Below are 17,341 nucleotides of genomic sequence, written 5' to 3' on the forward strand. Positions count from 1 at the left end.
CTGAGTTAAAAGCAGGTTTGGGGGAAAATAAGAGCGTTACAGATACTTCATATATTATCTCTGAAAATCCAAATCAGAAGCTCTGTCTCCCTTACCTTTCTTCTAAGATTAAATTAGTGTTCTTAAATTCTTTATAACCTTTCCTCTAAGCTGTTGCATTATAGCAAAGTGTACTGTCTCAATTAAGTTGTGTTTCTTGCAATTTATCCAAGTACTCTAATGGAATTCCCCCTCTCCTCTCTATACTCACTGTTTGAGCCTCCTGCCCAGTTATCCGCAGCTGGATATTTGATTGGCAGGAGCTGCCTAAATCAGGGGTATGCACACTTCGAGCAGCAGGAAACCCTGTTAATGGAGCTCAGTCTAAAGCCAGCTAACCTCTGTAACTCAGCAGGTATTGATTTGCTTTACCATCAAATGCTACTGATCATGCAGTGGATTCCTACACTGTTGAATGCCACTGAATTGCCCCACTTCCAGATGCTGCCACCATCCTGGCTCTGTGGGCTGGGTACAATCCCTTCCTAGACCAGATCTGGCCTATGGCTTATGGGTTGCCAACCCCTGCTGTAGGTGATTTAAAAGGAACGCTGTCTTTGGCTGAACCAGCAGAAAGTCAGCAGGAATTATGCTAAGTGGACCTCAGTTCTAAGTTGCTCATGACATGTTATGGTCAGGCTACATTATTTGTGCTTCTCAAAGAGAAAATAAAAATAATCCAAGCTCTACAGGATATTTTACTTCTGCTCATGCATATGAGAAATATTCTGTTTGGAGGCAAAATTATTCTGTGCGCTGCGTACTCTCCTTCTGCTGTTACGTATCAGAGTTGTCATGTAGGCTGATCTAGCAGAAGACATTCATAAAAATCATATATTGAATACAGCCATGAGTAGATCATCTGCCTGATCAGACTTGAACCCCAGGCTTTTATGGAGTCAACCAGCTGAATGTTTAAATAGACCAGAGGGGCACTTGTACACATGATGGAAATTGGCCATTTTTGCGGTTTAATTGCATCATGTTGTACACGTGCAGGGGTTTTTATTATTTAAATAAGTTTGCTACGTTGCAAACTAAGCCACATCTAATTGTAGCTTAGTTTGCAAAGTAGCTATGTGTAAGGTTGCAGCCTTTGACAGCCCACCACTGCAAGAGAGGCAGGCTGAAGGCAGAAGAAGTAAAGGACCTGGTCCCTTTTCTTTACTTTTTTTTTTTTCGCAGAGCCTGCCTGTGTCTCTGAGTTGCAGTGGGCCCCAGTCCTTCTTTCCACAGCAGTGATGCCCCCTGGTGCTGCCCAGGCAAGCTCCTAGTGTGTACCTGCTGCCCCAACTCAGGCTGAGGGAGCAGTTGGATTGGGCTGGGTGCTGCCTGCAAGCTGAGCAGCACCCTCCCACCAGCCACCCACCAAGGTGGCCCTGGGGGGCACCGCTGCCATGGAGGGAAGGTCCAGGGCCCCCCGCAGCTCAGGACCTGCCTGCAGCTTGCTCCCTGGCCACAGGAGAGGTGGACAGCTCTGCAAAAAGAAAAAGAGAAAAAAGAACAGGTACCTCGAAACTTTTTTTTTCTCCCTTCAGCAGAGCCTGTTTGCGTGAGCTGCCACCGGGCCACACAACCTTTTAGCTGTGTGAGGGCCTGGTCCTTCCCTCTGTGGCAGCAGCACCCCCTGGGGCCACCCGGGTGGGGTGGTAGCTGTGTGGGTGCTGCCCCAGCTCATAGGCAGCACCTGCCAGATCCAATTCTTCCTTGAGCCCATGCTCTGGAAGCCTGCTGGGCGCTGCTCCCTGTGCAGGTTCAAGGAAGAGTTGAATCTACAGATAACACCATGCTGTGCAGCCCTGTGGCAGCTCGTGCAAGCAGGCTTCACTGGGCGAAAAACAAGCAGCAAGGGGCCTGACCCTCTTTTTTTTTTTTTTTTTTCCTTCCATGGCTGACAGATGAGCTGCCAGCAGACCCTGAGATGCCAGGGACCCCGGACCTTTCTTCGATGGCGGTAGCACCGAGCCACTAGCCACCCACCCAAAGGGCCCCAGGGGACACTGCCTCCGTGGAGGGAAGGACTGGGGCCCCTCTGCATCCCAGGGGCTATTTGGCCTGCCAGCAGCTCGCCCTCCAGCTGCAGGAGAGACAGGCAGGCTCCGCAGGGGGAAAAAAAAAAGGATTTGGCCCCTCACCGTAATGGTGACAGAAGCCCCTAAATTGAAACAGTGGGCTTTTAATCATTGTAATTAAAACCCCACCATTTGAATTTAGTGGACTAATAGCCTAGGAATCAAGTCAGACCATCTTTTTTTCCTTGACCTAATTTATACTAGAAAAGGTTCGCTGCTATGGCTATATTAGCAAACCTTCCTAGTGTACATACAGCTTATACCACCACCCCAAACAAAATAATATCTACTTAGCAATACTATTTTTGCTGGTATAGCAGTATCCATACTAGTGCTTGCGCCAAGACAGCCATGTCATAAAAAAAATCAGCCCATAATTAATATTACTATATTGGCAATATTTTAAGTGTAAAATCGGCACTAGCCAAGTCAGCACTTTTAGGAAAGCCTTTTACAATAGTAGGCAGGAATTTCCCAAGTGCCTTGTCAGCTACAAAGAAAGATGCTCTACTATAATTTACCAAAATGGGCTGTAAGCAAGACCTATAATTCTCTGAAAAATTAGTCATTACAAATGTTGGGAGTGTTTCATGTTTGAACATACATATTTGTCACTATGAAAATGTCCTTAGAGGAAATGTTGTTCCTTACTGCAATATCTCATGGCAGGAAAAAGAAACCTTGGATACTGTTTGTAATGATGGAAATACTTCCTCTTCAATATTTGGTACTCTACTCACCCTTCTCTCATTTGAAGGAAAGGCTTGGTGTCTCTTGGTTAAAAAATAGGATTCAGTAACCTGTCCAGTAGTGAGTCATGGGTAACTGTGACTCCTGCATCTCATGTAAAGTGCTTTTGAAAAACAGACCACTTATTTGAGTGCATAAAGGTGGCTGCAAAAGCCTACAAGTAAGGGCCTACTTTGCAAAACAGAACATTCTTAGGGGTAAGGGATGCTCCAGACTCTCACAGTTTGTCCCCATGATTCCATCACATATTTCAGATGACCAGACTGTGTGAAATAAGGTTTTGTCTTCAGCCTGGTTCCTGCTAAATAGTTCTTCCCATATAGTTAAAAACAAATGAGCAAACCTATCCACATAGTCATATTTGGCCTTTGTCTTGTTTCAGCCCAGAATTGAAGGACTGCATGGTCAATATATAAAGAACTACTACTTCCACAGGATTACTAAGTCATGACCAAGAAGTTTAGTTGGGCAACATGGCAGTGCTTGTACAGCTGATGCCCCATTCTCACTGAGAATGAGATGAAATTCATCTATGCTGTAGAATAGTGGTTTCCAACATGTGGTCCACAGACTAAGGGGCCAGTGAAAGATGACTATAATCAATCAGAAATTTGTGAATATCCACACTTACAATTCAAAGGTGTCTGCACCTCAATTCAAAATTTCCAAAGGGGTCTGCAAATGAAAAAAGGTTGAAACTCACTGCTGTAGAATATCAGCGCAAGGGACTCTGCACAGCCTAAACCCCACAAAGAGCCAGCAGCAGAGTTTTTCTGGAGGAACAGAGTGCTTGTAAGTCTTCAAAAAGTCTAGTGCAGTCAGGAAAGGGTCATTGGAGGTTCTGCAGGCCCATTGGACCTACTATTCCCAATAATTGCACAAGAGAGAAACTGAAAGAGTAGCTATGACAAAGCTGTACAGCAACCCTCCCCCCCCGGCCATAGAGTGGAACGTGACTTGACTTCTGCAACTTCACCACATTTCACTGCAGGGAGAAGCTGCCTATTTGTGATTCATGTGGATGGGGATGGATTTCATTTTGGAAGAATAAAGATCTTAACTTTAGTACCCACTGCTTTCAATGTGACACCTTTCACAAAACTTGAATTTATTTCTTTACATCATTTGTTTGAGCTTATAGTAGAACAGTATGATTGTTACACAGTTCCCTGTCAGCTGTAACTGACTATATTTCACATTACTTCCTTTGCTAGCCTGCACAAGCAAGTGGCTATGAAGAACATTGTGAAGACAAAGCAATGCCTGAAAGGTAAAAATTTTTACTGGGGTATAAAAATGACATGTGTAAATTTTGTACCTCTGGAATGAAATAAGTAAAAACTCAAACTACAGGCATTACATATGTGCCTATCTGTAAATGTATTGCTGTTGGATTGTTTGGACTGTATTCATGTTATATGAGAGGTCCTACAGAACCTGAGGTAGAACCTGAGGTTCAGGGATGCTGGTAGTGAATTATGAATAGTAAAAATCTGCATTAGAATTCCATTGTGTTACTTGGACGTAGAAAAAATATCTGCTTTCCCAATTGTCTGCATACATTCTGATTTTACAAAATTCATTGGTAAGGGGAGCTTTTCATTTCTAGATCATTTCTAGATCAAATGTGCCTTTCATTTCTAGATCACTGGTTTGCAACCAGTTCAGATGAGGAAGGACAGAAAACGGTTGCTTTCTGGTAGTGATTTAGATTACGTTGACTGAATTGATTAACTTTGTCCGCATACGTTTTCTTGGCATATATTTCCATCATTATTACCATGAGGAGGGCACTAGTCCCTGGTGTCACTTTGTGGGCATGCCAAAATGGTATGTCTTCTCCCCGCTTAGAGTCTGTGCTCCAGGGGCTATAGCAGCAGCCCTGCACTGTTGCTATGTGCATACTAGGTATTTTCTTAAGTAAACTTTAAAAAATGAGAAGTTAAGACTTCCTTTGTAGAGTTTCTCCCTTTTAAGGGAATTTCACAGTCTATCATTCACCATGATGGTTTTGCTGAGTATATCAGGCCAATAGCGTTGACATTTTATTTATTCACATATATAAAATGTAAATGCCTTTTTCTAATACAAAATAATAAACTTGTACATTCTCTACTTGTCTAGGTTATTTTCAGAACCTCTTATGGGGCAAGCAGATGAAGATGAAATTACGTGGGGAAGTGATGAACTTCCAATCAAATCGATAAACCAGGATCATATAGATAAAGGCAAGGAGTTGAACAAATAACCAGTCAAAGAAAAATAAAGATTATAGTAAACACAAAATGTTAGAAATAGCTGTTATTGGCACTGGATTTACAACCCAGTCCTGATACCTTGTTCCGGGCACACCCAAACCCTCAGACCAACCATGACTTCTTCCATTTGATAATAGACCAATGTTATTGTTGCACAGTGATAGCAGATAAGAGTAATGCAGCAAAGCAAACAAAATATCTACCCCTCCCCCCGATCCTACTTATCTACCTAGGGTTCCGCAGAGGGACAGTACACCTGTCAAATGTACTCTGTCCAAGTTTGCAGATGACACAAAGCTATGGGGAGAAGTGGACATGCCGGAGGGCAGGGAACAGCTGCAGGCAGACCTGGATAGATTGGACAAGTGGGCAGAAAACAACAGGATACAGTTCAACAAGGAGAAATGCAAAGTGCTGCACCTAGGGAGGAAAAATGTCCAGCACACCTACAGCCTAGGGAATGACCTGCTGGGTGGCACAGAGGTGGAAAGGGATCTTGGAGTCCTAGTGGACTCCAAGATGAACATGAGCCGGCAGTGTGACGAAGCCATCAAAAAAGCCAATGGCACTTTATCGTGCATCAGCAGATGCATGACGAATAGGTCCAAGGAGGTGATACTTCCCCTCTATTGCGTGCTGGTCAGACCGCAGTTGGAGTACTGCGTGCAATTCTGGGCGCCACACTTCAAGAAGGATGCGGATAACCTGGAGAGGGTCCAGAGAAGGGCAGCTCGTATGGTCAAGGGCCTGCAGACCAAGCCCTACGAAGAGAGACTAGAGAAACTGGACCTTTTCAGCCTCCGCAAGAGAAGGTTGAGAGGCGACCTTGTGGCTGCCTTTAAGTTCATCACGGGGGCACAGAAGGGAATTGGTGAGTATTTATTCACCAAGGCACCCCCGGGGGTTACAAGAAACAATGGCCACAAGCTAGCAGAGAGCAGATGTAGATTGAACATTAGGAAGAACTTCTTCACAGTTAGAGTGGCCAGGGTCTGGAACGGGCTCCCAAGGGAGGTGGTGCTCTCCCCTACCCTGGGGGTCTTCAAGAGGAGGTTAGATGAGTATCTAGCTGGGGTCATCTAGACCCAGCACTCTTTCCTGCTTATGCAGGTGGTCGGACTTGATTATCTATTGAGGTCCCTTCCGACCCTAACATCTATGAATCTATGAAACCTGGCCAGTACAGGAGTGCCACCCTGTGGTCCTTTGTTGAATGTCACATGTCAGCAATCTTGGAGGTCAAGGGCCAAGGCCTGCCCCCATGACAGTGTGAGCGAAATGGACCAGTGGTGTGCCCTCCTCCCACAGTGGCCTCAGGATCCCCCCCACTGCTCTGAAAATCCCTGTTTGTATTTTTTTTCTCCTGATGACTCTTCATTTCTGGGTACCATTAATTAGTTTCCCTGTGGTTGTCATACTATCCACGTTCTGTTCTGTCCACATAATTCTTAGTTTCCAAAACTCATTGTATACATATATCTTAATTTGATCATCAAAGATGCTGTGGGATGACACGTGTCTTAATTTGGGCATCCCTGGCCTCCTTATTTGGTCATTTCACCACAACCAGAAATCCCAGGGGCTTTGCAGCTGGTCCCTGTGACCTAATGCCAGTTCTGCAGAGTTCCTTGTCTTTGTTATAGAATACTGTTTGCAGGTTTTCAATTTTCCAGCCTGTTTGTCTGCTAGCTTCGGACATAGTGGGCACATCTATACAAGATGCTACCTGCACAGAAGCCGAATAATACAGTGCAATAATGTGTCAAAGCACAAACAGTGCTAATACACTACTGCGCAGTATTATTAGGCTACTGTGCAGTAGCGTCACTAAAAAGGCGTTTGCCAGAGCTACTGCGCAGTAACTCTAGTTACTGCGCATTTATTTAGTACTTGATTATACAAGTACTACAGTGTCTGCTAAAAGGCTCATGTGCCTGCTAAAAGGCTGAGAATATGAAACTTTGTCACAAACTTTTAGAAACCAATTAACCCTTGCCATTCCCCTGAACCCTACAAGCCAATTCCTAAAATAAAATTTCTAAATATCATTTTCTAGCTATCAGCTATAACAGTCTACTGGCTATCATTTAGGGCCCAATCCTGATACGCCTAAACAATGGGAAATGAGGCTGCTCATCAGCCCATAGGGCAATAATTCTTCACCAATGACATGGTACTCTGGATTTCCTTGAGAGCCTTTCAAAGATGCCATGGGATGCCACGTAAAGTTAATATTGTTAGACGTGCAAGCATGTTTCACTAGATCCAGAGATTACAAATAAGAATTCATAGTGTTTAAATCATTCTGACCTGTTGTAGTCTTTCTGAGTTGTTTGCAACAGAAGAATTGCTCAGTTTCTTTTTTTTCTGTAGTCAAAAAGGAAGTGAAAAAGTACAATGCCAACATTTTCTAAGGGCTGCCTTGAGTCTAATCAGAGATGCCTTGAGTCTGAAAAGGTTGCAAACCATTGACATAGGTTTTGTACCCTCATAAATCAAGCTTCCAAAGCCATGACTGCTCCTCAGAACTTCAATCAGTAAATGAGAGACTCTGCATTTCACAATATATGTTTTACTGAAGTGCATGTCATATGACAAAGTGCGCAATCTGGCAGAGTTTACACTGGTATCTGCTGTGTGCCTGATACAGCAGTTGGTTGACTGAACTCAAGTCACACAACATTTTCCTAATTTCTTTGGGCCTAATTTTGCCACTGCTAGTAAGTTAATTGACCTACTGACAGCAAATGCTATTTGGCATGTGCGCACCAGAATCTAATCATTACTGCTGCCATCTGGAATATTGTCAGGAATTTCACATCCTAAAATTCATTTTTAGCAGACTCGTATCTGTTGTGTATGTGGTTCAAGGTGGTTTTAAACAAAAATGAATAAAAATGAACCTGAATTTTTCTAGTAAACCTTTTGAATAATTCAACGGGCACTGGACATTTTTCATTCTTGCGTCAAGGAAACTTTGACTGTATGACTTTTGTTGTGCTTGAATGAGTAATAAAGGACACTTGCCTTTCTAAAGTATTATTCACTAAAAAATATAAAGCATTTACTTTAATCATTAGACTATATTTTAGGGTGAGGCTTTAAAGGAAACCTATAGTCTTTGAGGCTTAAGAGCACAATTCCCCCCTTGAGAGCACAGAGGCGGAAAAGGATCTTGGAGTCATTATTGACTCCAAGATGAACATGAGCTGGCAATGCCAGACCGCAGCCAGCAAAGCCAACCGCACCTTGTCGTGCATCCAAAGAGGCATCTCAAGCCAGTCCAGAGAGGTGATACTCCCCCTCTACACGGCATTGGTCCAGCCTCAATTGAAGTACTGCATCCAATTCTGGGCACCACACTTTAAGAAGGTTATGGTCTGCCTTGAGAGGGTTCAGAGGAGGGCCACCCATTTGGTTGGAGGGCAACAGGGCAGGCCCTATGAGGAGAGGCTGAGGGACCTGAATCTGTTCAACCTCAGCAAGTGGAGGCTGAGAGGGGATTTGGTGGCTGCTTACAAACTCGTTAGGGGAGATCAGCAGCACCTGGGGCGACGAGGAACAATGGCCAGAAGCTACTGAAGAATAGGTTCAGGTTATACATTAGGAGGCACTATTTCACTGTCAGGGTAGCCAGGATCTGGAACCAACTTCCTAGGGAAGTGGTCCTCACTCCTACCTTGGGTAAATTCAAAAAGAGATGAATACCTGTGTGGGGTCATGTAATCCCAGCACGTGCTCCAACCAGTGGCGAGGGGGTTAGACTAGATGATGTATTCAGGTCCCTTCAGACCCCTAACTACTATGAAACTGAAACAATTCTGATTTCATATGCCTATGTGATCTCTTAATTATGTAAATGACAGCATGTCAAGAATGTATACTGAGATATATGTTGATTATGTTAGGGTGTTTATGGGGGTGAATTTTCTTTCCTAAATTTGACTTTTTCACATTGCTAATCATTAATTGACCCATGTAAAATTTAGGGGGAAATGGTAGGGGGATAGCAGGTAGCAAGCATTACCACTGAAAGAATTAAATGGAGCATTTTTTGTCTCAAGGATGCTTTATGGTAACCTTTAAGCATAAAAAACCAATGTGTATGTTATGAATAAGCAACTGACAGCCTGAAATATATATATATATGTGTGTGTGTGTGTGTATGTATAGATTTTTCTGGGAAATCTCTCTCTTATTTTGTAGCATTGCAGTATGGTATACTGTACACTGCCCTTAGAATTATCTATTGATATGAACACATAAATCAATCTTGTTCTTCTGGTAGATTCTTCTTTCATGACAAATGAAGAGCTGTCTGTACTCCCAATTGTCAAAGTGCTTCCTGGAGGCAAGTATACAGGAGCCAAATTAAAGTCTGTCATCAGAATGTTACGTGGACTCCTGGAACAGGGAGTTCCTTCAAAAGAAATTGAGGTAAACAAATATGGACTATTTAAAATCTTTCTGTATAGATTCTTTTTAAATATCCCTCATTTGGACAGGGCAAGGCAGTTGGAAACATAGTGTTCATCTACACATCACCCTACAGTGACATAGCAATGCACTAGGGCAATGTAGCAATCATGTGGATCTACATGTGATTGGCAGCTATGTTGCTGTAGCAGCGCACACCCCCATTTTAGTGTACTGCTAGGGCGATGTAGTGGCAAAATCTAATCGTGCACTATGTGGGCACTTACTGTGCTATGCTTTAGTACTTCCCGTTGCAAGTACTAAAGGAAGGAAGTACTAAAGCACAGTGCTGTAGCAGCATCACCATATGGCAATGTGTAGATGCGTCCATAAGGCCTTAAAAACTGTCATTATTAGCACCATTGCAAATATGGGGAGAGAATACTGTATCAAATGCCACTCCACAATCATTATGTAATTATGTTCATTCACGTAAGCTATGTTGGGTTTAGAGCTAAAAATGTAATCTCCCACTTAAAAAAAAAAAAAAAAAAAAGTCCACAAAAGAATGTGAGATAAATGGATAGAGATTCATTCAATGACCTCTGCATACTCCAGCTGCAGTACTGGAAGATCTGAAAACACAAACATCTGTTCCTGTCAAAATTGTGATTAGCAGCCAACCATGTTAAAACTTCCAGGTGAGAATCAGCAAGCAATTTCCAGATGATAAGTTTTTGCAGAGCTGTACATTTCTTCCCCATATGAAGCAAGATTTCCTTGCATTACTGAATTTTTTAACTTGTTCATCTATATGAGTACTATTTCAACATATTGCTGATACATGTTGTTAATCACTTAATTGTTGTTAACATTGCCTGGCATTTTGCCTTTCCTAGCAAATACATGATTTAACACTCTGTTCACAGAATCTTCAAGAGTTAAAACCTTTGGATCAATGTCTGGTTGGGCAAGCTAAAGAGAACAGGAAGAAGAACAGATATAAAAATATACTTCCATGTAAGTCGGATAAATGTTGACATTGGTTTAAACAGAGGAACAGTATGGGCTTGTGGATTTGACATCATATCTAGAGAAATAAGTCTGGATTCATATTCCCAGTTCTCCCACTGCGTGGGCAAATTGCCAGTTCTCTCTGCACCTCTTTCTTTTCTGTTAAATAGAGATATTAATATTTATACACCTTGGAACAGAAGTGCTATATAAGTTCTGTGATTAACATTGTTTTTGTTTTAGGAGTTTCTTGCATAAGATCTATCTGACTTTATTGTACCAGATACTTCTCTTGGTTACACTGGTGGTAGTCTGGAACACCAAATATGTAATACTATTGTGGGAGTAGAGTTTTATCTTCCAGTAGGCATGAGTTGCACATGCAAGGGAAGTGAGGTCTGAGACTAGGACTGGGAACAAGATACTCAGGTTCCAGATAGTTCTGATCTCTGTTCTTACAAAGACTCTGCATAACCATGAGCAAGATTCTTCAAGCTAGATTTTCAGAAGTGCCAAATACCCAAATCAATGGGAGGTCCCAGTGCTCTGCACTGTAATAATCAGATTCCTAACCTGGCTGCCTCTTTCCCCTGTGTAGATGTAGCTAAAATCAGTTTCATGAAAAAGGGATGTGTGGGACCTGGTTAGGATATGTAAGTCTTCCTTTGAAGATTAGAAACACTATATAAAGAAGAGGTGTCTTTACAGTATATAGGTTTAATTAAGTATAAATCAATAAAATATATTTCTATGCTGGGATTACAGATGATACTACTAGAGTGCCTTTAGGACCTGAAGGCGGATACATCAATGCCAGTTTCATTCGAATGCCAGTGGGAAATGAGGAATTCGTTTACATTGCATGTCAAGGACCTCTTCCTACAACAGTAGCAGACTTCTGGCAAATGGCTTGGGAACAGAAGTGTACTGTGATAGCCATGATGACCCAGGAGGTAGAAGGAGAGAAAATAAAATGCCAACGCTATTGGCCTGATATACTCAGCAAAACCATCATGGTGAATGATAGACTGCGGCTTGCCCTTGTGAAACTGCAACAGCTGAAAGGATTTGTTGTGAGAGTGCTGGAGCTAGAAGATATTCAAGTAAGTGACTCAAATCATACTGTACCATGGTGGTTTTGAAAGAGCTGTCTTTGAGTGTTTGCATCCCTATCCTGACATGGATTCTTTGCCTGCCCACTTTCAGTCCAGTCATGGGGATCTAACCTTCTGTGTTCTGGGAAGGTGACAAGGTATTTAGGTCTGTTTTTTTCTTTTGTCCTTGCTTATGACAATTGTGACTGGGATTTTCTTTCCCCGCATAGGAATGTGGGTGAGCAGTTCCTTCCACAACTGGAACTAATTCTGCATAAGCAAGCCAAATGAACGTTTCAGTAGGTAGCCAAGTACATTACCTAATGTGCCCCTTGCTCCTTTACAAGACAGGTTAGAGACATGGCTCTACATGTATGCTCCAAGGCCTTAAACTGCAGAAGCAGGATGTTCCATGAAATTTAAATTCATTTGTAGTTAAACTTATACAGTTGGATTTTTTTTGCAATTACCACAGTTTGGATGGTAAAAATAGTGATTTTTACGTAGTCACCACTTAAGGGTCACTGAATCATAGTTTTATTTTCCTAAATTTTGAGTCAAATTTTGGGTCAAATACTTTGCAAGTCTATCTTTACTATGAAGTATTTTGAATATTTCATCTAAGACCTTGCCTGTCATATTTGCCATTTCCACATTCATTAGTTCCCTCTTGTTTTAACACTTTAGACAAGTGAAATACGACGTGTTTCTCATCTGAATTTCATGGCCTGGCCAGACCACGATACACCCTCTCGACCAGATGATCTGCTCACTTTTGTTTCCTATATGAGACACATCCATAAATCAGGACCTATCATCACTCACTGCAGTGCAGGCATTGGACGATCAGGGACGCTTATTTGCATAGACATCATTCTAGGATTAATCAGCAGAGACTTGGATGTGAGTACCCAGAGGATGGATTGAACTGTGTTTGTAACAGTACAGAACTGTGAACTACTATTGCAGTTATTTGTTTATTTTACTAGAGTGCAACAATGTTGAGTCTCAGACCCTGCCTATAGCGTAATCATATTTTAGTCAGTATATGGTATAAAATGTAATAACTATGAGAAGAAGAAATGTTAAGGACAAGAAAAATTATATTTAGAATCTCTCTGAGTTTGTTACTGAGACACTTGAGGTATCATTGTTTATTGAAACCTAAACAAAGCAGTGTATGGGGTTATTTAATGCCTGTAGTAATTGTCTGTATAAAGTTAATGAAATATTCACATTTATTTTTATAATTTTTAATAAAATGTGTGATTTTTTGCAATCTATTACATTGGTATAGTATAGTATATGCTGTATGTTCACCAAACCTGCATGACTTAATGGCTGTTCGCATTTTACTAGTGTATGTCTGATGGACTAAAATGTGGATTCCCAAGTGCCATTTCCCATACCTGTGTTGTGTCGGGGAGCACACAGGCATTTGTTTTGTTATGAAGTCTCACTTGCACTTGTCTGTTTGTTTCTGGCAGTTTGACATCTCTGATTTGGTGCGTACTATGCGACTTCAGAGACATGGGATGGTTCAGACAGAGGTACATCAATCCATTTGTTACTTTGTGCTTTATCTAAAGGCTTCTAGTGGAATTTCTTAAGGTTTATAATAGGCAGATAATATCTGTGTTTGGAAGAATAGTGGAAGGACTTACTCTGTGCCCCAGGAGCTCTTCCTTTATGCTGCAAGAATGAAACCAAGCACTTGCAGAGAGACAGATTTAATTGCATGTAACTTTGAGCGTTCTTTAGTGCGTTCAAATATCAGCACTTAAAAACATCAAGCTTAACAGGTTGAAACCAATGTGTAACTGTTGTGTGTATGTTGAACCCTGTCTCTATCGGCTATAAAAAATCTGACATTTGTCTCATTTTGGAATTCTTGTGTTCAACTTCCTACTATTTTGGAATTTGCTTATTTTACTTCCCGGGGAAGTAATGTCTTAATTGTTCATTAGTACCTTATTACCAGGGATCCTGGTTTTCTCTGGTTAAAAATTGCAAATTCTCTGGTTAAAAATTGCAAAGTCTCTGGTTAAAAGCCCCAAATCCATGATACAAATTAAAGGCCCCACACAGCGCCCCCCCCCCCCCCCCCGTGCTGCTGGTGCCCCGCACTCCCACCCCACAGTCTCAACAGCCCTCCTGATGCCCCTCGCAACAGCCCCCCAGACCAGACCCACTGAGACTGACACCCACCCCAGCAGGTAAATGTGTGTGGAGGGAAGGGGCAGAGCAGGGCGGGGGCAAGGGAAGGTGCCGGGGGTGTAGATCAAGAAGCGGAGAGTGTGCCTCTGTGCCCAGACCCAGGATCAGAGCCGGGGGGTGAGGGCAGGGGTGCCACTCTGTGGGCCACACATATGCCAGCCAGCCTGATGGGAGATTTGCACATGGAGGTCGTCACCACAACTCTGCCACTGCGCCCTGAGCTACCATCCCACAGCCACCTGAATGGCTTTGTGGGGCAAGTGCTGGAGGGTGCAGCAGCAGCAATGTGGTGGCAACCACCGTGTGTGGGCCACATATGTGCCGCCCGGCTGGGGGGCGGAACAGGGGAGCTTGCATGCAGCAGCATGTCCCACAACCGGCTGCATGACTCCACGGCGGTGTGGGGTGGTGGCAGCTGCATGCAGGGTTGGGGGGGCTTTGTGGGCAAGTGCTGCTACTGTGGAGCCATGCCCTTTGCCCCTGGATCCTAGAGGTAAGTGGGGCTTGGGGGCTGTGGGGCAGGGTTGGGGAAGATGGTTGGGGGCTGAGGGAGTGGGGGGTGCTGCCAGCCCCAGGCAGCACATTGCAACTGGGAGCAGGGCCAGGGGATGACAGCAGGGGTGTCCCTCTGTGAGGGGCTTTGCGGACAAGTGATACAGGGGGTAGTGTGGTGGTGCCTGCCATGTGTGAGCCACACACATGCCGCCCAGCTGGCTGCCCAGGGGAGGGGGAGAGGGAGACTGGCATGAGGCTGGAGCATAGCTCCGTGGGCGACTGCAGCCACGGCAAGGGAATGCGGGTTGGGGGGTGCTGGAGCTTGGGCTAGCACACAGCGGCCGCTGCCACTTACTTAGAGGACCATGATGCCGCGGAGCTGTGCCTGGACCTGTGCGGTCGGCCGCCAAGCGGCAACAGCAGCGTGGTGGTGGCTGGGCAGCACGCAGCCATCCCCGCCGCCTCGCTGCTGCTGCTGGCCACACAGCTCCGAGCATGGCTTCGCAGTGGCAGCAGGAGGTTTTGTATGCACCAGCTGTTGCCGCTGGCACTGGCAGCCCCACAGGCAAGCAGCAGTGGCTTCCCATGCCACCAGTGATGACCAGTGCCTCCACAACCTCCCGCTGCTGCCGTGGAGCCGTGCTCAGAGCTGTGCGGCTGACGGCAGTGGCACAGGGTGGTGGGGATGGCTGCTTGCCTATGTATTTATGATTCTATGAAAAAAAATCTCCAGAAACAGCCCCATACTGTATAGTATTACTATGATCAAATTGGAAATTTCCATATCTTTTTGTTCTTTATCTGTAAGAAACTCATCCTCCCTTTAGTGGAGTGCTTAGAGAGAGAGCTCTCTAAATAAGGTCAAAGTTGTGGTGGTGGTTTTATTTGGAGTACAGTTAATTTATGGAGAAGAAATTCCTTAGCCCGTTCTAAGTTTAAACTTTAAATTGCATAATATTTGCTTGTTCCACTGCAGTATATTTTTAAGCTACATGAAATGCTGTTTAAATAAGGATCTCAGCAACTGTAATGTAGTTTAGGTAGTATGACCTTTGTTAATATATTTCTGATTTTTCCTTTCTCACAGGATCAATACATTTTCTGCTATCAAGTTGTCCTGTATGTCCTAAAACATCTCCAAGCTGAAGAACAACAGAGAAGCAAATAAAATCCCAGAGCCTGAAGTGCTTTTACAATAAGAAAGCGAGAGAGGCAGAGGGTTTTGCATATTTTGTTTGTTCTGCCAAAATTATCCCAGCCCTTTTCTTCAATTTATATTCAGCATTTGTTCTACAAGGACTGTCCTTCACTCCACTTACAGTATGTAGTACATAGAAAAAGGCAACACAATACAGTATTGCCCCTATTCCCAGCCAACCCACTCATATATAATGATGGGGTTCTTTGTATACGCTAAACACTATTTAATAGAGTTGCATTTTTGCAGCTTCCTTAATCTGTTATGACTTGCTGAAATAAAAATGTTTTAATCAAAAAAAGAATGATAATGTAATAATGCCTATGGCATGTACATGATTGTTTTTGGTATTTGTTTCTACTGCATTGGGGATGGGTGGGAAATCAAAGCAGTATTTTATCTTGGGTGTACTCTCTTACAGGGACAATTTAATGGTCTCTTTTAAAAGCTTGTTTATAGTAGAGCTATGTTTTTCACCATTTTAATACACTAAAGCTTATTTTGTAGGGGATACTTGAAATCAGTATTTAAGCTTATAATAAGACACCTATTAGCCTAAGAAAAAGTAGTGAATGTTTACTGTAAGTATCAGTTATAATGTTTACTTCATAGAGTCTCATGTATATATTTATATACTTTTACAAAAAAGCTGAAGTATAAGGTGCCTGAATCTATGATTGGGCATCTCCACTGTGTAAATAAAAATATGCTTTAAAATTTATGGATCCATGGGTGTGGTTTTATGTCTATATGAGATGATAGCTCTGCCTTTATACATACTCTTCACCAGACTATCAGAGCTACTTTTTGAGACAAATCTTTAGACTTCAATTTTGATTTCTATTCCTCCTCTTCTCATGTTGGTATATTGATTCAGCAACAGCAGATGAATGGCATTTCTGTTGGAAGAGTTTGCAAATGGACAGAGGAGAAAGTCTAAGAAAGGGAGTATTTCTCCCCAGAAGGCTCAGGGAACCTGCTTAGTAGGGCTGTGCAAAACAGCAGTTTTCCGCTTCTTCATCTATTTCGATTAAAAAACACTGTTCCATTCCGATTCGTCGAAACAGTTTCCCTGTTTCCACATTTCGATCAGGCCGGGGAAGGGAACTCAGCCCAGATGGGCCGAGTTCCCCTCCCCGGTGCTATGATTGGGCTGGGGAAAGGAACTCAGTCCAGATGAGTTCCCTTCCCCAGTGCTAGGATAGGGCTGGGGAAGAAGGGAACTCAACTCAGCTTTGAATCTCGAAACATTTCGACTGCCCTCATTTCATTTCAAGGCTGTTTTGAAGCCCTTCATTTCATTTCAGTTTCGCTGTTTTGAGCTCAAAATGACTCGAAACAGTATCGAAATGGAACAGCCAGCGAAATTTCGCACAGCCCTACTGCTTAGGCCCACATGAAAGTCCAGGCCTACACCTCAAATTTTGGTAAGTTTATATAGACAAACTTCAGATATAGATAGTCTACATAAAATGACCAGCCTAGAGGCATTAGAGTCAGTTTGTGAGGGCTGTAGGTGTTATAGGGCTTGCTACCACTGCCCTGAGTTCATTTTCCTACAGGCGGTGACAGGGTGGACCTCAGCTTCAGATCACCTGGTCTGCCAGGAAGTTGATCTTGTGTTTCTCGCCTGCCATGACTTCGATGAAGTTACATTCTAGGAAGCAATGCCCAAGGTGATCTTACCCGGTCTCAATCCCCGTTTTCTTCTGTGGGGCTCCAAACCTCCCCTTTACCCCAGCCTAGCTTCTCCAGATGGTGCTCTAAATCCTCTGCAGCCAGGTTGCA

General features: G+C 43.3%; 1 protein-coding gene across 10 annotated transcripts in view; it reads left to right on the forward strand.

Moving 5' to 3' along the window:
- The window catches only part of PTPN13 (protein tyrosine phosphatase non-receptor type 13), a 234,938-nt gene extending 218,664 nt beyond the window's left edge, over positions 1–16,274 (forward strand). For all 10 annotated transcript variants that reach the window (XM_014600565.3, XM_019488152.2, XM_059722262.1 and 7 more), the window contains 8 exons: positions 4,076–4,131; positions 4,986–5,089; positions 9,408–9,556; positions 10,465–10,555; positions 11,315–11,652; positions 12,331–12,546; positions 13,131–13,193; positions 15,443–16,274. In XM_014600565.3, coding sequence (XP_014456051.1) covers positions 4,076–4,131; positions 4,986–5,089; positions 9,408–9,556; positions 10,465–10,555; positions 11,315–11,652; positions 12,331–12,546; positions 13,131–13,193; positions 15,443–15,523 — 1,098 coding nt within the window. In that variant the 3' untranslated portion in view covers positions 15,524–16,274. The remainder of the gene's footprint in view (positions 1–4,075; positions 4,132–4,985; positions 5,090–9,407; positions 9,557–10,464; positions 10,556–11,314; positions 11,653–12,330; positions 12,547–13,130; positions 13,194–15,442) is intronic.
- Positions 16,275–17,341: the final 1,067 nt, after the last annotated feature.

Source organism: Alligator mississippiensis, chromosome 2 (genome assembly GCF_030867095.1).
Source record: "Alligator mississippiensis isolate rAllMis1 chromosome 2, rAllMis1, whole genome shotgun sequence".
Classification (NCBI taxonomy): domain Eukaryota; kingdom Metazoa; phylum Chordata; order Crocodylia; family Alligatoridae; genus Alligator; species Alligator mississippiensis.